The 21,614-nt window shown below is 41.0% G+C and overlaps 1 protein-coding gene across 6 annotated transcripts; it reads left to right on the plus strand.

Moving 5' to 3' along the window:
• The first annotated feature begins 2,727 nt into the window (after window positions 1-2,727).
• Window positions 2,728-21,531, plus strand: firrm (FIGNL1 interacting regulator of recombination and mitosis). Of its 6 annotated transcripts, XM_053675787.1 has the most exons (26): window positions 2,728-2,828; window positions 3,157-3,284; window positions 5,033-5,073; window positions 5,195-5,283; window positions 5,365-5,469; window positions 5,781-5,921; window positions 6,307-6,469; window positions 6,604-6,688; window positions 7,234-7,372; window positions 7,598-7,687; window positions 7,796-7,860; window positions 9,158-9,306; window positions 9,888-10,017; window positions 10,417-10,603; window positions 10,902-10,984; window positions 11,467-11,518; window positions 14,419-14,508; window positions 14,640-14,825; window positions 15,527-15,643; window positions 16,030-16,125; window positions 16,248-16,361; window positions 16,550-16,654; window positions 16,738-16,818; window positions 16,923-17,051; window positions 18,873-18,987; window positions 21,162-21,349. In XM_053675787.1, the coding sequence occupies exons 2-26, from the start codon at window positions 3,196-3,198 to the stop codon at window positions 21,197-21,199; spliced, it is 2,679 nt and encodes an 892-aa protein (XP_053531762.1). In that variant the 5' UTR covers window positions 2,728-2,828; window positions 3,157-3,195; the 3' UTR covers window positions 21,200-21,349. The 6 variants fall into 6 exon arrangements, with proteins under 6 accessions (XP_053531762.1, XP_053531758.1, XP_053531760.1 ...); XM_053675783.1 differs by lacking the exon at window positions 18,873-18,987 and having other exon boundaries at window positions 21,162-21,531; XM_053675785.1 differs by lacking the exon at window positions 18,873-18,987 and having other exon boundaries at window positions 21,165-21,531.
• The last annotated feature ends 83 nt before the right edge of the window (window positions 21,532-21,614 follow it).

Genomic DNA, 21,614 nt, shown 5'->3' on the forward strand with positions numbered 1-21,614 from the left:
AAAACATAAAAATGTAAAAAAGTCAACTCAGCATATCATTACAAAGTAGATCTTGTATGCCAATGAAGATTTATGCAACGCTACACTACTTCAGAGCTATGAATTATACATTTTAAACGGAAAGTTAGACATGAAACAGTTTGGGTATTGTTTTGGGAAAACCAATATATAAATTTTATTTATATCTGCATTTTTGGATATCATAATCATTTAGGCAGTACTGGTATGCTGGTGAAGTGGACCCGTCTCAATAGGTAGCCTATTGAATGGTGTCATCAGGTATCTGGGTCTGTAATAGAATAATACAAGGAACATTTTTTGACCATTCTAAACCCACCGTGTATGTGTAGCAGCCTGGGAATCCCTTCACATAATGAAATTTTGATATTTTCTTCTATACATAGATCTGTGAAATATATATCGTTTCCTAAATTGAAGTGACTTTGTCTGTGGCATTGTTGTTGTGGGCAGATGGTCTGGTTTGATTATTTCAGAAATTGCTGATCTCCTTGGATTCTGATGCTACATTGAACACAGGCTCACTGAAACTGGACAGTTGTAGATTGGAAAAAGGTCAGGTGATGTTTTTCTAATCTCAACTGTCCCCACAGCCTGTGCCCACTGAAGCCTCAGATTGCTGTTCTTGGCTGACAGGAACCCGATGTGGTCTTCTGCTGTGTATTCTGAGACTGTCTTCTCCTCACCATGTTGTGGAGTGGATTTCTTGTAGACTCCCTGTAGGCTCGAACCAGTCTGGACATTCTTCTCTGACTTCTCTCATCAACAAGGCATTCCACCTGCAAAACTGCTGCTCACTGCATGTTTTTTTTACTTTATTGCACCATCCTGTGTAAATTCTAGAGACTGTTGTGTGTGAAAATTCCATGAGATCAGTAGTTTCTGAAATACTCAAACCAGCCCATCTGGTATCAACAACCACACCACGACCAGTCATAAAGATCACGTATTTCTCCATTCTGATGTTTGATATGAACATTAACTGAAGGTTTTGACCTGCATCTGCATGTGCTTTTTATGCATTGTGCTGCTGCCACATGAATGCCTGATTAGATAACGACATGAATGAGCTGGTGTATAGGTGTTCCTAATAAAGTGGACAGTGATTGTGTGCGATGAATCTACATAATCTTGAAGCTGGAGGAAAAATCCATATGCAATCCCTCCGGAACTCTTGGAACGGCAAGACCAGTTCATTAGTTTTTGCTGTAGACTGAATACATTTGGTTTTGAGATCAAAAGATGAATATGAGAATTCCAGCTTTAATTTCCTGGTGTTTATATGTAGATTTGTTAAAGGACATAGAGCATAGCACGTTTTGTATCAGACCATCCAATTTTTAGGTGAGGAAAATGATTACAGCATGTGGCTGACAGTTGTTTCTTGTTACCCAGGTTAGATTGATTGTTTAAACAATAAATAGCTCTTAAAATCTACTCTTGGTTTTATCCTTCAGTTTCACCTGTTAAGACTGCATTTGAAACCACTGGTGTTCTAACATGCAGACATGGAATGGGTCGACCAAGGATAACAACATCTGATGACAGAAACATTGTGAGAGCTGTCAAGTAAAACCCAAAAACAACAGTCAGTGACATCACCAACAACCTCCACAGGGCAGGTGTGAAGGTCTCACCATCCACCGTTCGAAGAAGACTTCGAGAGGAGAAATATACAGGCCGTACCACAAGATGCAGACCAGTCATCAGCAGTAAGAATCAGAAATCCAGACTGGAATTCACAAAGAAATACAGAGATGATCCACAAAAGTTCTGGAACCAAGACAAACCTCTACCAAAGTGATGGAAATGCCAAAGTGTGGAGAAAGAAAGGATCTGCTCATGATCCAGAACATACAAGCTCATGTGTGGAACATGGTGGAGGTAGCGTCATGGCTTGGGCTTGCATGGCTACTTCTGGAATATTCTCACTAATCTTTATTGATGATGGAACTCGTGATGGTAGCAGCAGAATGAATTCAGAAGGTTACAGGAACATTTTGTCTGTAGATTTACAGAGAAATGCTGCCAAATTAATCAGGAGGAACTTCATCAGGCAGCAAGACAACGATCCAAAACACACTTCCACCTCAACACAGGACTTCATCAGGGGGAAAAGTGGAAGGTTTTAGACTGGACACGTCAAGCACCAGACCTTCACCCAACTGACACGAAATGTTCTATGTTTTATGTTTTTTAACACGTCTAGATGTAAATACCAGGAAATTAAATCTGAAATCCTAAACTCACGTCTCCATCTCTGGACCTCAAACCCTTTGGTGTCTTTGGTGTACAGCACACACAACTGAATCAGCCTTGTAGTTCCTGTAGTTTAAGGCATCTAGCTCCTGTAAAATACCATGAATACTATGACACTCTGCAGCAGCTCAGATATAACTCTTTATTTTGGGTCACTACTGAAAAAAATCTAATGCAGATTTATAATTCTGTCCTGAAGACTGATTTATACATATCCTTTATACACGGTTGGTTTATATGTATTAACCCAATGCGTTCATCTGTCTCGCGCACGCGCCAGATTTTTATAACTTAAAACGTTCTGACCAATTTCAGTCGCGCGCGCTATTTATTCATTTATAATTTATTTATTAATTTTTTTAGCCGTACCTCGCCTTAAATGACCGTTAAGTGCTGCTTTGTAGAATGTCATAGAATATTCTACCACACATGCGCTTTACATTTGAACAACGTCCACCAAATATCACGCCCCGCCCCCCTCCCCCCGCGTTACAGCTGAATGGGCTCGTCCATAATGCTGAGGAAAGAAGCGGCTCATTTAAAAGTCAAAGGCGAGTATTTTAAATATTTACAGCTTTTATTTTTATTTCTTTTTACGGATTTTTGTGCAAATATTATTTTGTCCGTTCCTGTTATGTTTTAATGGTAAGTATAAGGTTTTTTTCCCCACTTGTGAGTTTACAGACTCACAGTTGAATGTGTCTTGTTAGCTAGCTGTTAGCTAGTTGTTAGCTAGCCGTGTTGTTGCTAACTAGCTGTTAGCTAGTTGTTAGCTAGCTTGCTGTTGTTAGCTAGCTGTCAGCTAGTTGTTAGCTAGCTGTGCTGTTTTTAGCAGGTCTGTTATACACACTAACTCCACTTTCTTCTGGCTGAATGCAGTGATTTCTCTCAGCACACACATCTTTACGGGCTTTCGCGATGTCTCAAGCTACACTTTTGGAGGAGGTGGTTCAGTGGAGCCCGGAGACATGCCAGCAACAACTGAGAGTGGTCCTGCCCAAACTGGTCATATCCTTTACCACCGCTTTATAACATTTTATAATCATAATCAGATCTCGGGCACATATACAACCTTACTATGGGCCTCAACGATACAATAAGTGCGTGTCAGACAGTACAGTCAACACACTGCATCATAAAACAGTTCATTATAAATCATCTATTATACAGTGGTGTTTAAAAAGAGTTGTTGAAGCTCATCATGGTGGAAAAGGTCACAAAACCATCTCTAAAGAGTTTGGACTCCACCAATCCACAGTCAGACAGATTGTGTACAAATGGAGGAAATTCAAGAGCATATTTCCCCTCCCCAGGAGTGGAGACCAACAAAGATCACTCCAATCTCAAGACGTGTAATAGTCTGCGAGGTCACAAAGGAACCCAGGGTAACTTCTAGGCAACTAAAGACCTCTCTTCAGTTTGCTAACGTTAATGTTCATGAGTCCACCATCATTGAACAACAGTGGTGTGCATGGCAGGGTTACAAGGAGAAAGTCACTGCTCTCCAAAAAGATCTTTGCCACCCTTCTGCAGATTGTTAAAGATCACATGGATGAGCCAGAAGTCTAATGGAAAATGTTTTGCGGAAGGATGAGAACAAAATAGAACTTTTTGGTTTAAATGAGAAGCATTATGTTTGGAGAAAGGAAAACACTGCATTCCAGCATAAGAACCTTATCCCATCTGTGAAACATGGTGTTGGTAGTATCAGGGTTTGGACCTGTTTTGCTGCGTCTGGACCAGGACGACTTGCCATCATTGATGGAACAATGAGTTCTGAATTATACCAGCGAATTCTAAAGGAGAATATCAGAACATGAGTCCATGAACTGAGTCTGAAGAGAAAGTGGGTCATGCAGCAAGACAACGACCCACGAGTTGTAAACACATGAGTCGTTCTCCCAAAGAACAGTTAAAGAAGAATAAAGTTAATGTTTTGGAACGTCCAAGTCAAAGTCCTGACCTTAATCCAGTAGAAATGTTGTGGAAGAACCTGAAGCGAGCAGTTCATGTGAGGAAACACACCAACATCACAGAGTTGAAGCTGTTCTGTTCTGAGGAACGGGATAAAACTCCTCCGAGCCGATGTGCAGGACTGATCAACACTTACCCCAAACGTTTATCTGCAGTTATTACTGCACAAGGTGGTCACACCACATACTGAAAGCACACTCACTCACAGATATGTAATATTAGATCATTTTCCTCCATAAATAAATGACCAAGTATAATTGTCTTTAGCTACTTTGAGGACTTGTGTGAAACTCTGATGATGTTTTAGGTCATATTTATGCAGAAAAGTAGAAAATTCTAAAGGGTTCACAAACTTTCAAGCACCCCAGTAATACCTGAGATGGCATTTAAACCCTAACGATGATTAACGGCAGCCTTCCATAACCTCTGCCTTTCTTCAGATAATATCCGAGTCTCGGGGTGCTGACTCAGAGTAACTTTCAGAGCGTTGAATTGTGTTTTCTCCCCTGCTCAGTCTGGTCTTCACACAGACGTGGGGTTTGTCTAGGGAGTCAAAAATGGCGGACAGCAAAACACAAATTCTCACAAATTCGTTGCACAAATTCTCAACAATTAAATGACATATAAAAATGAATCATTTAAGCCTTAGACCCCATTCCTATCTGTCGTGGTCCGTTCGCAAACCGCAGATTTATTAACCCACCACTGTATAGCTGTCTCAAACTTTTTACACACAGTTTGTTTAAGAAGACATCTGACTTTAACTTCCTTGACTGTCATACTCCTTTCATCAGAACACTAATAGCTGGAATGAACACATCAGTAAGTATTTTATCCAGGGGTGTTGTACCTTGTGATGAATCAGCGATGATGGCTATTAGCCTTTATAATGTAATGTAATACTCCTATGATTATGATGTGCATTGGTGGTTTATATTTACAGATGTTCTGCAGATTATTGTAGACATGTTCCTTCCTCATCTCCCTCTGTCAGAACTTGAGGAAGAATGTTTCTCTAAACTCCTACCTAAGGTGAGGTCTCTCACTGTACACACCAGATTGTGTGTGTTCTCTCACATGATGAAGGACATCTGTTTTTATCTTTCTGTGCAGGTGGTGGTGATGTTTGCTGGCCTTTTGGAAGAGATTGCCAAGCAAATTGGAGACCTATCCAGCCAGAACACTGAGCTCCATGCATTCCTCAGGGATATTCTGCAGGTTCTCTCAATAGCATTTGTTAGAGAAGCTCACAATCGGTGTTAAGTATTGCGAGGATTTGTAACATATGTTAGATAGCATGGTTGGAATTGTCTGGGCATGTTGAACCAGCCCTTAGCACATGTTTCACTGTCCTTAATCCTATATCCTTTATTCTTCATGCGTTAAATAATAAACTAATTTGTATAATAGTATGTATTGCCTCTTCTAGTGTGTGTGTGTGTGTGTTTGTGTGTGTATTGAATATATATCTTACTCACTCCACCTGCAGGTAATGTATACTAATTAATATGCTTGGTTTATGTATATAGATGATGGTGAAGACACTGGAAGCTCTGTCTGCGTGTGTGCGCCATGTGTGCACTCTTGATGAGACCGTTTCCCTGGACTCCATCCGTTCTCTGCCCTCTTGTGTCCTCCACATTTTAAAGGACACCTTCCAGCACTGCAAGGTACAACGTGCTCAGATCTCTCGCTTTGGTCAGCGAATATGTCTGTATGTTGACTGATCTAAAGCAAATGCTTGTGTGTACAGCATAGCTCAATTAAAGGTAAAAGGTGAGTGGCCATGTTGGTTTGAGGTCACTTGCTGAACTCTGAAGAACTTGGAGTTCAGGAGACCACCCCAAGTAGGAATTCTGAGTTGTGGGAGTGTTTCTTTGAGTTCAGGGATGACAAGTTATGACCTCTAGTCATAATTTCAGCGTTAGTCAAACAATGTCCTTCAGAGTTGAACCCAACGAAGAGTTTTCCGCCTCCATGGAAACTCTTACCTGGAATGTTTGGTGGGGGGGGTACCGTGTGATTATCTACAACTGATTTCGGTTTGGTTTTCAGGATAGTGAGGTTGCATACAGCGGGAGACTGTCACTAGTGGGGGACCTTCTACAGGGCCTGTTCAGAGAAGCCTACTCCCTCCAGAAGTGCCTGATGGAGCTGCTGGATAAGATCAGCCTGGAGAGCAGTGCCTCTGAAGAAGAAATATCTGATATAGTCACAGGTTTGTTTCACTTTTTAAGCTCTTACTCCCAGATTTTCTTCAGGATATTCTTCAGGAATGTAAGTTTGGACCTCCTGACTTTGATTCACATATTTGTTATAGGAAGACAGTAAAGTTTTTGTTTTGTTGTGCAGTGATCCACAGTTTGCTGGACATATGTTCAGTCATATCCAATCTTGATATTGCCCTCCATGCTAACACCTGGAAATTCATCATCAAGTGAGTAAACTTTACCCGAATTACTATTACTAATACTAATTTTGTTCTTTCTGTTGTTATTGCCTGATAAGGAAAATGTATAAAACTGGACAGACTCCATTGAAAATGCGTATGAGTAGAATATGGCAGAGGTTGTTGGAATAGGAAATAATCCGGAGATAATCTCTTGATTAATCAGGAGATATCCTCTGCTAATGACTAAAACTATGTATATAATGATTTGTTTAAAAAAAAAAAATAGTGGTTTGTTGCAGCTCTAATGCTGATCAGTGTAGCGTTCCTAAACTATCTGAAAGAGAGGAAACAACGACCGTGCACACACATTGCAGTCCTGCCTGATTTTCACCACTTTTCCACGAGGGCCGTGCCTCTACAGCATTGCTTCTTTTTCACAGCACTGTATATTTTGGCTTCAGTTTTACACCAGTAACTCCAGGTACTTGGTGCTTTGCCCACAACAGCTGCGATGATGAACTACGATCAGTTTAATTTGGAATTTACGCCTTCTAAATTGGTGAAGAATTCATTAACCTGTTTGTTCCTAGGCAGAGTGTGAAGTACCAGTCTCTGGTGGAGGAGCGCTTACGGCACAGTGACCTCATTACTTATTTGTGTGAGGACCTGGTGGCCTCAGTGCGGAACTCTCTGGAGATGGCTGAGCAGATGCAGCAGTGGGCTCTGAAGGTACAGAACGTGTATGTGTGTGTGTGTGTGTGTGTGTGTGTGTGTGTGTGTGTGTATGTGTGTATATATATATATATATATTTCTATTTCAGTCATACTTGGTGTTTGCATGGGTTTTACTGTGAGGGAGTGTATTAGTGTGATGGATAGGGGACATATTGTGTTGGGAACTAACCCTCATGTTTTTTATTTCAATTTATTTATTTATTTATATCTCTTTGAAAGGAAATAAAGCAGTGCCCTGAATACAAAGTTTTCCAGAAAACCACAAAGATGTGCAGGTTTTTTGCCAACACACTGGTCCATTACATAAAGGTACCGTCTGACAGGCACTTTTTTCATATAATCTATTTATTTAACTTTATTATAAGTAAATTGAAATTGGTAATAGCGATAGTTTTATAGTTTGTTTTATTTTGACAGGAATTTAATCCGTTCCTTTCAAAGTTCTGCAGTCGTTTTCACCAGCTCTACCTTCAAGTCCTCAGGTAATCTCAGTATTATTGAGTCACACTAGACGGGCCATTTGCCATGTAATACTGTTCAGTAGGGCCGGGTAAAAAATATAGATTCTCCAATTTTAATCCTTCTTCAATTTTACGAAGTTTACGATTCTAAATGCGCATACACACTTTACTTGAGAGGAATATTCTCTGTACTTTGCCTCTCGTCCTGAAGATGGCGCCATCTTTCGAGTTGCTTCATTTTAAAACAAAACAAAAAAAGACAGGATCATGGTGGAAGGTCAGTGTCACCAGTTGATGGTAAAGATGAGGTCATTAATGTTAATGAATTTCACTATTGCACATTTACAGTGTTCTTATTGATTTGTTTACAGTAATGTGTGTGGTGCAGTTTGTGCTTACCTTGTGTGCACTGTATGCACATATTTCTGATTTCTCGTTCCAGTGTTTTGTTACTTAAACAAAAAGTAGCATTAACACTGTTAATTTACATTAACAATAGAGCCCATACAACGTAACCATGCAGGCGCTATTGTTAATGTAAATGTGTATTTCAGTAATAGAGCTAAAGTAGGAGGGTTTCACCTACCAGCATTTATATTGAAATATGGATTCCATGTCTGCAAAACTAACATTTTCAATGAAATAGGGATGTCACAAGAACCAATAATTTGGTACCAACATTCTTAAAGCGTGACGGTACTTGTTTTTCTGCAGCAGCATAGGTAGCGTTGGTAATGAAGGTAACGAAGTTGCAATTCTTCCAGAACTGAAGGGGGCAGCAAATACGCCTAAATGTTTTAGTCGGTCCATGAGTGGTGAAGAAGAAGAACGTTTACAAGCACATGGGGAGGAACTACAGAAGATGGCAACAATTTTAGCTCTGCCCAGATTCGTTGAGAGGAAAGTTAGCATCAGTTGCCGGTGTGCAAACTATGGTATCGTTCATTTCAAACAAAGAGAGGGAACACCTGGAATTTGGCGACGCATCTGAAAGACGGTTCTATATTATGTTTGAGACAGCTGGCATTGTAGCTGTGAAACCAGCTAATGTTATGCTCCATGTAATGTAACGCATTGCAGTGGTATTGAGATTTTTGGTATCGTGACATCCCTACAATGAAATATTGATAACTCATCGTTATCCAATCGCCAAATTGGTCACAATACCCAGCCCTACTGTTCAGTCCAGTTGTGTTTTGTTGTATTCATTTTGAGTATTAACTCTCTCTCTCTCTCTCTCTCTCTCTCTCTCTCTCTCTCTCTCTCTCTCTCTCTCTCTCTCTCTCTATTTGTGTCTGCGTCTCTTGTCCCTCTCCAGTAAATTTCCTCCTTGTGCCTTAGCCCCGTCTGCGCCTGTTGCCCTGCTTGAAGAGCTGAGCGGTGTTGTTTTGGTCCCTATGGATGCTATGCTGACACAGCTTTTATCCACAAGATCTTTTGTTGAGTGTGTTCTGACCCCGGCTCAGAGTAAGGCCACAGCAGTCTTCTCTCAGCACTTACCTCAACATTGTCCTTCTAGACACCCATGGGCCATGCAGTCCAGCTAGAGTTATTATGAGTTAGATGATTTATTTGGTGTCATTTGAATGGGATCAGGAAAAGGAGAATGCCAGTGGAATGCCATTTGTGAATAGCTTGTGGAGAGACAAGGTCTCTGGTCGTTAATATAATGTTATATATATATGCGCGCACACACACACACACACAAAGGCTGTGTGTGTCCTTGTCTGACAGGGCTCAGTGTGTGAGAGAGTTTTAAAGTCCTCTGCTCAGCCATTACAGTTTGCTAATTATGTGTCCTGTGCTTTTTTACTAGGACAATGTGCTCGTAATAATCTCTGCCATATTGTATTATTACCAAATTTTGTGGTAAAGATAATTAGGCTTCAGTGCTCCTGTAGCTACATGTTATAAATTATATTGTGTTAGAGTTAATTCTGCTCATTGTGTTGTTGAAGAATGGGTTTGTGGCTGTAGATTTGACTTTTTTTAAATATCTGACCGTATTTGGTGTTTGGAAAAGGTGTGTTGTCTCTCTGCGTGTTTAGAGTACAGTTCGGATCTGGTCCTGGCGCAGTGTCTGCTGCTGGTGAACGTGTTGGGGAAGCTCTGCACACAGACAGGTGAGACGCTGTGTCTCTGGTACGACGGCAGTCAGTTCTCAGAGGAAACGCACAGGTGTGCTATTAACATTTCCTGTTTGTTCAGAGACTTCTGTGTGTTTACATTTATTCATTTAGCAGATGCTTTTATCCAAAGCGACTTACAAATGAGGAAAATACAAGCAAGATGTTAGATTTTAATAATCTGCTTTCGGATGTTATTTATACGGTAATTTTGGACCTTTTCAGAAACGTTAGCAGTAGTGCTACATGATGCATTTATTTCACATAAACCAACGGGCGCATTCACAATTGAACCTTTTAACACAAAAATCACTTGCATAGTAAATCTAAGAGAGAAAGTATAACTACGATAAAATCAGTTCACATTGACATGGGTATAAAAAAGTAGTCCAGCTAACATGAATTGTTCTTGTTTCCTTTTCCCCCCTTTACTGTTCCTTCCACTCTTCAGGCTGTCCATCTTTGAGGCAGTTTTTCTGTGTTTCCGTCAGTGCCTGGTGGAGCGGACTGTTCCTGTACGGTTGCCTGGGGTGATGATTCGTGGCCAGGCTCAGGGAACAGTGAGCCTGCACCAGCATGTGTGTGTACATCTGTGTGGCTGTGTGGCAGTACTGCCGGCTCGACACTTCCCCAGGCTGGTTAGTACAGTACTGCGCTGCAGCTCCTACCTGCTCCTGGTGTCCAGGGGTGTTGAAAAGGTTCATGTGGTGCGAACACCTTACACCCTGCAAGTCTGGATCAAGCTCTCCTTTGTCAGTCCTTCTGATGCCTTTTCCTGCTGTGGATACTCACTAACCTAGATTAGACACACCTGGATATAATGTAGGGCCCCCAAGCTATGAACCATAGCTACTCTACTCTGTGCACAGAAATGGATGGATGTACATTGAATCTGTGCAGGTAGTGATGTGTTTCCTCTCTCTCTGTCATGATTAGGAGCGGTCACTGTTGGGCGCTGTGCTCCAGTCAGACACACAGACGGCCGTATTAGCCACTGACGTCTGGTGCTTCCTGGCACGGTGAGTGTGTGCACACACCCAGCAGTGACTGCAAAGTTTCCATAGCTCACATTGAGTCAGCTACACAAACTCTCAGTGTATCGCATGTTATTCGAGAGAAAACTACATAAAATGAAAACAACATGCTTTTGGGGTTGGGGGGTTTTGCCTAAAAGTCTTTGCTCGATCGGTTGTGATTATTGATCAGCAGCAAAGCCAGTGTAAAATACAATTTTATATATATATATATATATATATATATTTTATTTTTTTTTGACTGTTGACCGATTTAAGTAATTATATAGTGTAAGAACATGGCGTCGTGTTCATGGAATGGGAATTCATGTCGTAATCACAGTGGACATGTTAAACTTCAAGCAGTAAATTACAAAGCATTTCAAGTTCTCAAAAGTAGTATAGTTTAATGTGTGTTGAGTGATTCTCTAACTTTGTTTTTCTTCCTCTTTGTGTGTGTGTGTGTGTGTGTGTGTGTGTGTGTGTAGATACGGTACGGCCGAGTTATGTTTGCACCACGTTCTCCTCACAGCTCACCTGGTGAGTGCAAGTAGTTGAATGTGACCTTTCTTTCTTTGCTCTCAACTGATTTTGGAAGTCTCTCCTGGGAGTGATAGGATTAAGCTCTACGTTTCACCAACACCCCAGCAGAGGTGACAATTGGTGTCAAACCTGTTTTGGGAATTGGACACCTGTCTGTAGAACCATGCTACTCTTACCTGTAGTGCTTGGCCTGGATGCTTTATCAAAACTCCCAGGTGTGTTTTATGCCCCATTAAACTCAACAACCTATCTTTTTTTTAAAATTATGTTTTGCCACAGTATGTACAGGAATGTACAGTTGTTGTTGTTGTTGTTGTTATAATAATAATAATAATAATAATAATAATAATAATAATAATAATTATTATTATTATTATTATTATTATTATTATTATCATTATAGCAATCATAGATGAAACTGTACAAATCTGCAGTCAGTGACTGTCTGAAGTGTAGAGCCCATAGACATCACCAGATACTGGGTGATGGTGATGCTCTGCCAGGACTTTACTGCAGCTGTCTTCACTTCTTGCTTGTTCTTGGGGTGTATTTGTCTTCAGCAAGTGACATGCAGCTCAGCTGGATTCAGGTCAGGTGACTGACTGTATATACTCTGCATATATACAGAGCTGTGAAACAGTATTTGCCTCCCTCTGGACTTCAACTGTTTTTGTGTATAGCTTTAGTTTTATTTTTTCATTGGAAAAAAACAAAAACAAAAAGTGATCCAATATCTATCACCAATGTTAAAAACTAATTGCCCGCTTAAATTTAAAATCTGGTTGTACCGCCTTTAGCAGCAATAACTCCAACCAAGCGCTTCTCATAACTGGATATCAGTCTTTCACGTTTTTCTAGGACTAGGATTTACTCGTACGCTTTGGATAATTGTCTTGCTGCATAATCTAGTCACGCTCGAGTTTCAATTTACGGACTGAAGACCGGACATTCTCCTTTAGGATTTTCTGCTAGAGAGCAGGATTCATGTTTCCTCAATTACTGCAAGTTGCCCAGACCCTGAAGCAGCAGAGCATCCCCACACCATCACACCTCCTCCACCATGCTTGACCGTAGGTATGATGATCTTTTTGTGTAAATCTGTGTTTGGTTTACTCCAGATGTAACGGGACTCCTGTCTTCCAAACAGTTCCACTTTCACCTCTTCAGTCCACAGAACATTCTCCCAAAAGGTTTGAGGATCATCAAGGAGTGTTTTGGTGAAATTCAGATGAGTCTTAATGTTCTTCTGGGTTAGCAGTGGTTTTCACCTCACCACTCTTCCATGGAGCCGTTTTCCCCCAGTGTCTTTCTGATCGTGGAGTCATGAACTGTGACCTTTATTGATGTAAGAGAGGCCTGTAGGTCCTTCGATGTTCTCCTCCTTTGTGACTTCCTGGATGAGTCGTCGCTGTGCTCTTGGAGGAATTTCGGAAGGTCGGACACTTCTGGGAAGGTTCACTACCGTGCTGAGTTTTTCCATTTGGAGATTACGGCTCTCGCTGTGGTTCTTTGGAGTCCCAAAGTCTTTGAAATAGCTTTGTAACCCTTCCCCAGACTGATGTACTTCAATCTCCTTCCTCCTCATCATTTCTGGAATCTCTTTCAGCTTTGGCGTAGTGTGTCACTGGGTAAGATCCTTTAACCAACTCCATACTGATGATAAAGTTCTATTTAAGTGTAGGTGTGATTGAACAGGGTTTGCAGTAATCAGGACTGGTTGTGTCAAGTCCAGCTGAACCCCATTATCAATGCAGACTCAGATTTGGGGAATTAGTAACTATAGGGGCAAATAAATTTTCACAAGTACATCATTCCACTGTAAGGGACTTCTCTTGTTGACTTTGACACAGGTACGTCTGCCTAAATTAAAGCTAAGTTACTTATGAAATGCTGAAGATTAGTTAATGATGAAGAAGTACGACTACATCAATAAAAGCAGAACTTTTGGCACTTTGGTGATCTGGAACACTCAGGTGTGTGTCTTCATCATGCCAAGAAGAAAGGACATCAGACATGAGCTCAGAAGCAACTGTTGCTGCTCATCAATCTGAGAAGGGTCATAAGGCCATCTCCAAACAGTCTGAAATTCACCGTTCTACACTGAGCAGGATCGTTTATAAATAGAGACGGTTGTCTTGAAAAATTGTCCCAGGAGTGGAGTGGGTGATCTCAGTAAATTCAGTCCAAGGTCAGACCGTTTAATACTCAGAGAGAGAAGGAAAACCCAAATATGAAATAAGAATAAGGCAGCATGACTTGGGTTTGAAACGTTGCATGTGAACAACCCACAAAAGTTCAGGAACACTATTCTTTGGACTGATGAGACCAAGGTGGAGATGTTTGGTCATTGTGCACAGCACCATGTTTGGAGAAAACCAAACACAGCGTATCACCACAAACCCCTCATACCAACAGTGAAGCACGGTGGCGGCGGCGGCGTGATGATCTGGGAAACTTGCAGTCATTGAGACAACGATGAACTCCACTTTGAGGAGTTCCAAGTGTGAGGACATCTGTCCAGCAGCTTAAGCTGGGCTGAAATTGGGTCGTGCAACAGGACAGTGTTTCCATGTACACCAACAAATCGACATCTAAATGGTTAAAGAACAAGAAAAATCAAGGTGTTGGAATGACCAAGTCAAAGTCCAGACCTCAACCCACATCAATCACCAAAGACCACACAACAGTTATTTATTTAGGTGCCAATAAATAAAAACACAGTCTTGGGGAAAAAGAAAGTACACCTTTGATTCTAAGTTTTAATAGCAAATATTTCATGTAGCAAGTACCAGATTTGATTTGAGATGGTTTGATTTTGTACCTTGCTTGTCTCTTAGCAACTATAACATTTACTCATAACTTTAGTCACCCATTCTCTCTTTCTGTTGTATTTCTAGATAAAGTCCTGCCCGGGTGCCAACTATCGGCTGACTCATTTGGGTTTGCTGCTAAGACGCCTGCTCTTTCTTATGACTCCACACCACCAGGTCAGACACACACACACAGAGTTGCTGCTAATAGTTAGTGCAAGCATTTGTGTTCCAAGGACTCTAATGAGTTCCACATGACGTTGTTATTGTTTCCAATTTCCGTGTGTGTGTGTGTGTTTTTCTCTTAGTTGGAGTTTGTTGAATGCTTCTTGCCGTCTAAGGATGAGAACTTGTGTGTGTGGAGTCTTGTTTTACTCAGTAGTCTGTGCTCGGATGTGCGTGCTCATGTGGAGAGAGAAGTATTGAACAGCGTCCAAGTTGCTATTGATGCTTGGCATGGCGCAGGCTACAGGCTACGGAACATACCCACACTGGTGAGGGCATCACTTAACAAGACTTTCTCGTTCGTGTGTGTGTGTGTGTGTGTGTGTCACAGGGGGAGGCGATGACATTAAACAGGATATCAGTCAACAGTTTATCACACCAAAACCCCTGGGACAGATCATGCACAAGGCTACAGTATTGTGTACAGTATCCAGAACTGACCCTGAACAAACTTTGATAAAGTGATAAAATAGAAATACGAAAGTATTTAGGACTCTGTTTGTTTTTATAAGTCTGTGACCATGAGAATATCAGGGCTGTTCTATTTATTTTAACCACTTATGTACAATAGAACTCTTATCTATAAAATAATCCTACGTGCTCTTTTCCTCCACCTCTTTATTGGTGATGGATGACTCATTTATGTACAGTGACGCTTGAAAGTTTGTGAACCCTTTCGAATTTTCAATATTTCTGCATAAATATGACCTAAAACATCATCAGATTTTCACACGAGTCCTAAAAGTTGACAAAGAGAACCCAGTTAAAATATTAACCACCGAAATATTAAACTTGGTCATTTATTTATTGAGGAAAATGATCTTTTATATTTCGTATCTGTGAGTGGCATATTAAACATGCTAACCCTAACTCCTACTCCGTTATAGACCTGATTGTAATTTTGCTTACATCCTAATGATCAAAGAGAAAATGTGCTTACTATTTCCTCTGCTCTTTCTCCCTGGTTCAGAACAAGGCACTGAGTTGTTTGCTGGTGGTGGTCCGAGGAGATCCAGTGCAGGCTGAGTGTTTGACTTCTTCGGTGAATATTATTCATCAGCTGTGGAATCGTATGGATGCTGCCCAGGTTAAAGAGCAAACACTCTACAAGTGGAATTACTAGTTGCTTTCTGAGTCGATTTCATAACATGGGCTACAAGTGCCGAGTCACGAGACACCATTCAGAGATAATGCAGGTTGTGTCCCAAATCACCAAGTAGTATGTTGGTAATTTGGTAATTCCACCAGTGGTGTACTGACTAACTGGTTAGTACGGTAGTATGTGGTTTGGGACACCTAAGTATTTGTAAGGATATGATTTCTGCTTGCATTATAAACATGACCTTGACTGCTCAGCTGTAATCTCCTGCTGTGTTGTCTCATGTGCCTCTCTGATGCTGTAAATCAAGCTAGCTGACAAAAATACAGAGAACAGACACACCAACAATTTAAGCTGTTTGGTCTCGTGTGTAGGTTCAGACCCACCCCTCTCTTCAGTGTACCTTGAAGCTGCTTCTGTCCATCTCAGGGAAGTTGATTCAAAGTGTAGAACCACAGGCCATAGTTCAGGTAACAGGTTCATCATTCCCTTCTGACTTGTTCTTCCACATTGTTCCTTTCTTTTCTTTTCACTGTACCTTCATACATGTGGTGTCCAGTAGATCACCAGTGTTGTATCGTGGTGTTTGTAGGGATGCTCCTGCCTCATTGGCCTGAATCTGCAGATGTGCCAAGACGACTTGGTGCTGGCTGTTTTGGAGTATTTGGCCTCCATGGGGAAAGTGTTTGTTCCTTCTGAAATTCAGGTAATACTAGGTTTGTGGACAGGATCTTTGTCCTTTTATAAACTAATAAATAAGAACGATTTTTATTTTCCATGTGTTGTAAAAATTGAGCTCCCTCTTGCCAGTTTCACCAGGCAAGTATTTATTCTCAATTGTTTCTGTCGATCCACGGCTTCCGTGCAGACACGGTGTTTCCCTGTGGTGTATAGTTTCAGGTTCTGCCCCGACTCAGCTGTCTGTTCAGCACTCTGCTGATTCAGGAGTCTTGGCTGCTCCATCAGCACACACTGGAAGCCTTTGCCACGTTTGCTGAGGTTAGACTCTCTAGGAACACTTTTTTAAAATATTTAATGTATTTCTTTTGGGTTGAATGCTCATTTCATCCTTCTGTTTAAAGGCCACCAATCATGAAGAAATCATCTCTCAAAGTCTGACCACAGAGGAGACCAAGAACAAAGTGGTGAAGTTCCTCAGTAAAGTATGTATCTTACATGTAAAAATATGTCTCTGCCGACATGCTATCGTTTGAGAACTTGTTGACTGTATGTGCTGTAGATGATCAGTTCATGATTATTTCTGCAGATGGTCACAGCCCAGCAGGCCGCAGGGGTCCATATGGAGAGGCTGAGGGCTGAGGCAGCCGTGATGGAAAGACACAGTGATGGACTGGAGAGAAAGGAAAAGACACCTGAACAAACATCTGTTGCTCAGGTGACACACGTGTGTGTATGTGTGTATGCTTGAAAGTTTGTGAACCCTTTAGAATTTTCTATATTTCTCCATAAATGTGATCATCAGATTTTCGCACAAGTCCTAAAAGTAGATAAAGAGAACCCAATACAAATGAGAACAAATTATTATACTTGGTCATTTATTTGTGGAGGAAAATGATCTAATATGACTCATCTGTGAGTGAGTGTGCTTTCAGTATGTGGTGTGACCCCCTTGTGCAGTAATAACTGCAGATAAGCGTTTGGGGTAAGTGTTGATCAGTCCTGCACATCAGCTCGGAGGAGTTTTATCCCGTTCCTCAGAACAGAACAGCTTCAACTCTGTGATGTTGGTGTGTTTCCTCACATGAACTGCTCGCTTCAGGTTCTTCCACAACATTTCTACTGGATTAAGTTCAGGACTTTGACTTCGACGTTCCAAAACATTAACTTTTATTCATTATTTAACCGTTCTTTGGGAGAACGACTCGTGTGTTTAGGATCATTGTCTCGCTGCATGACCCACTTTCTCTTCAGATTCAGTTCACGGACTCATGTTCTGATATTCTCCTTTAGAATTCGCTGGTATAATTCAGAACTCATTGTTCCATCAATGATGGTGAGTCGTCCTGGTCCAGACGCAGTAAAACAGGTCCAAACCCTGACACTACCAACACCATGTTTCACAGATGGGAGAAGGTTCTTCTGCTGGAATGCAGTGTTTTCCTTTCTCCAAACATAACGCTTCTCATTTAAACCAAAATGTTCTATTTTGTTCTCATCCTTCCACAAAACATTTTCCATTAGACTTCTGGCTCGTCCATGTGATCTTTAACAATCTGCAGACAGGCAGCAGTGTTCTTTTTTGGAGAGCAGTGACTTTCTCCTTGTAACCCTGCCATGCACACCACTGTTGTTCAGTGTTCTCCTGATGGTGGACTCATGAACATTAACATCAGCCGATGTGAGAGAGGACTTTAGTTGTTTAGAAGTTATTTCCTCCATTTGTACACGATCTGTCTGAGTGTGGATTGGTGGAGTCCAAACGCTTTAGAGATGGTTTTGTGACCTTTTCCACCATGAGGAGCTTCAACAACTCTTTTTCTGAGGTCCTCAGAAATCTCCTTTGTCGTACCACGATGCACTTCCACAGACGCGTGTTGTGAAGATCAGACTCTGATCGATCCCTGTTCTTTAAATAAAACTCTAATTAACTGAAAACACTGGTCTCTAACTTCACCTTCAATATCCAAGAGCTTCACATACTTTTGCCACTCAGTTATGTAATATTTATATATAAAATGTGTGTTTTTATATATATATATATATATATATATATATATATAAAATATAAAAATACATATATACACACTGTGTGTGTGTACAAATAAGTACATCCCATGGAAATTGTTGGCTTTTTTGACCTCTTTGAAACAGCCTATTAATAAAGTTGATACACTATCAAATGCACATAAAATGGTCATTTTCACAATTTAAATGAACAAAAAACAGATCAGTCACATGGAGACTGTAAGTACACACCTTAAAAAAAATCCATAAAATTAAAATGAGGTGTTCAAGAGCGGGTGGGTTAGGGTTAACCGTCGTGCCTGTTGTTCCCTTTGTTATTGAGGTGTTTGATGTCATCATGCCAAAATCTAAGAGAGTTCTCTAAGGCCTTCAGTTTATAAAAAAAAAAAAAAAAAAAGGGTTGTGGATGCCTATGAGTCTGGGAAGGGATTTAAAAAGATCTCCAAATTATTTTAAATACATCATAGATAGACTTGTAATGAATATAATCTTCATATGATGCAAATTTCAGACGACTGCTGATTTTTCCAGGACTGACCGTCCCCGCAAATTCAGCCAAAGATCAGACCATCTGATGCAAAAACGAAGTCTCCAAGAACCCCAGAATTTCATCACAGGATCTGCGAGTGAGTCTCACAGCTGTTGGGGTGAAAGTGCATGCTTCTACAATCAGAAAGAGATTGCACAGATTGGACCTGCGTGGGAGGCGTGTCAGGAAAAAGCCTTTGCAGGACTACAGTTTATCAATGAGCATATAGACAAAGACCAGGCCTTTTGGAATAATGTGCTCTGGAGAGATGAATCGAAGATAGAGGTGTTTGGTCACAGTCACAGCAGACATGTTTGGTGCAGACCAAAGACAGCTTTTCAGGAGAAACACCTCATACCAACTGTGAAGCACGGTGGTGGAAATGTTATGGTTTGGGGTTGCTTCGCTGCCTCAGGGACTGAACAGCTGCATTTATTGATTCATTTATGAATTTTGCATCACATATAATGTGAGGCTATATGTCCGAAAGTTGAACTGAAAGTGGATCTTTCAACAGGATAATGATCCTAAGCACACGAGGAACGTCTCAAGAAGAAGAAATGGAGGGTTATGGAACAATCGAATCAAAGACCGCATTTGAATCCCATTGAGATGTTGTGGGGGGATGTGAAACGAGCAGAACATGCAAGAAAACCCTCAAACATCTTACAACTGAAAGAATATTGCATGGACGAGTGGTCAAGAATTCCAGCAAGCCTGGTGGACAATTATACAGAACACCTACAAGAAGATATTTCTGCTAAAGGGGGCAATACTAGCTTCTGAGGCCAAGGGTGTACTTACTTTTACCACAGAAGAATCTCACATCTATCGATATTTCTGTTGAATAAATGATTTGAAAAAGCAAATTTTCCTTGTGCTTTTGTTCAAGTATATCGACGTCATTAACGGGCACTGTTTCAAGGAGGATCAAATGTTTACTCGTCCAAATGTCAAAAAAGCCAACAATATCCATGGGGTGTACTTATTTTTTTCAAATTACTGTATGTATAAATACACACCAGTAAGCCTTAACATTAAAACCACCTACCTAATATATGTAGGTTTGTTAAATGACCACCCAATTTGTAGGCAAGCAAAAATATTGGAACAGGTGACTGACCACTCATCAGCAGTTAGAATCAGAAATCCCGACTGGAATTAAAGAAATACAGAGATGATCCACAAAAGTTCTGGAACCAAGACGAACCTCTACCAACATGATGGAAAGGCCAACGTGTGGATAAAGAAAGGATCTGCTCATGATCCAGAGCATACAAGCTCATGTGTGGAACATGGTGGAGGTAGCGTCATGGCTTGGGCTTCCATGGCTGCTTCTGGAATATTCTCACTAATCTTTATTGATGATGGAACTCGTGATGGTAGCAGCAGAATGAATTCAGGAGGTTACAGGAACATTTTGTTGACAATTTACAGAGAAATGCATCCAAATTAATCAGGAGGAACTTCATCATGCAAGACAACAATCCAAAACACACTTCCACCTCAACACAGGACTTCATCAGGGGGAAAGTGGAAGGTTTTAGACTGGACACGTCCATCACCAGACCTTCAATCAACTGATCAGCACCTCACCTCCTGAAGAGGAGACTGAAGGGAGAAACCCCCCGAAACAAACAACTACTGAAAGAAGCTGCAGTAAAAACCTGGAGAAGCTTCACAGAAGAAGAAAGCAGCAGTTTGGTGTCAGTCAGTCTCAGGATTAATGCAGTTACTGCAAGCAACAGATATGCACCCAAATATTTTGAGTTCTTTAATTTACTTCAAGACTGATCTGTTCCTATAATTTTGCTCACCTGAAAGCACAAAAGTGGTCTGACACAAAAGGTTCTAAATTGTAGGTTGTTTAACACATCTTCATAGCAATACCAGGAAAAAGCTGAAATCCTAAACTCATCACGTATCCATCTTTAGATCTCAAACCCAGATGTCTTTGGTGTACAGCACAAACAAATGAAATGGCTTCTGTTCCAATAGTTTCAGAAGGGACTGCTGTGTGTGTGTGTGTGTGTGTGTGATTTAAAATAAATAAATAAATAAATATTATATAAAGTGTATATATATTAAAGAAAAGTCTTTTGAGTAGCACACATACTCTTTGGAATTTGCTGTTAGCTGTATATTTTTGGCTGAGGCCTTGAAAAGCCCAGTACACTCCTACAAGGAGCTGAACCCTTGATGTGTTTTGGATCATTGTACTGTTAGCCACTGATACAGATACCATGCTGAATTCCAACTCCTTTTCTCCAGCAGCCGTGTGCCAAGCGGCCACGCCAAGAGACCTGTGAACAAGACGAGTACGAGCGCTACCTCCAGGCAGCAGAAAGTGCTCTGAGGGCACTGCAGGGTCTTGCAGCTGTATCCACTCCACAGTGGGTGACCTCGAGACTGCAAGCCTTACAAACACTGATTACACAGATCCGCAGTAACATCCCCATCCTCCCTGATCCCTGACCCCCGAGCAGGAAACAGGGCGGCACAGCAGGTCATCCTGTTTCTCTCAGGCCTGGACACATCAATTTCAGCTGGAAGTAAATAATGCAACTGGATATTTGGGCAAGAGCACTTTTTTAAATGTGTGTTTGTTTTTTTTTGTACATTAAATGTATACCTCACTTAATGCTCTTTCCACTGCTGTCTTTACATAACCTCTGATTATCTCATTCTCTTTGGGTAGTGATTCCACTGTTTGAGCACAATGCA

The sequence above is a fragment of the Ictalurus punctatus genome, chromosome 25, assembly GCF_001660625.3.
Source record: "Ictalurus punctatus breed USDA103 chromosome 25, Coco_2.0, whole genome shotgun sequence".
NCBI classification, from domain to species: domain Eukaryota; kingdom Metazoa; phylum Chordata; class Actinopteri; order Siluriformes; family Ictaluridae; genus Ictalurus; species Ictalurus punctatus.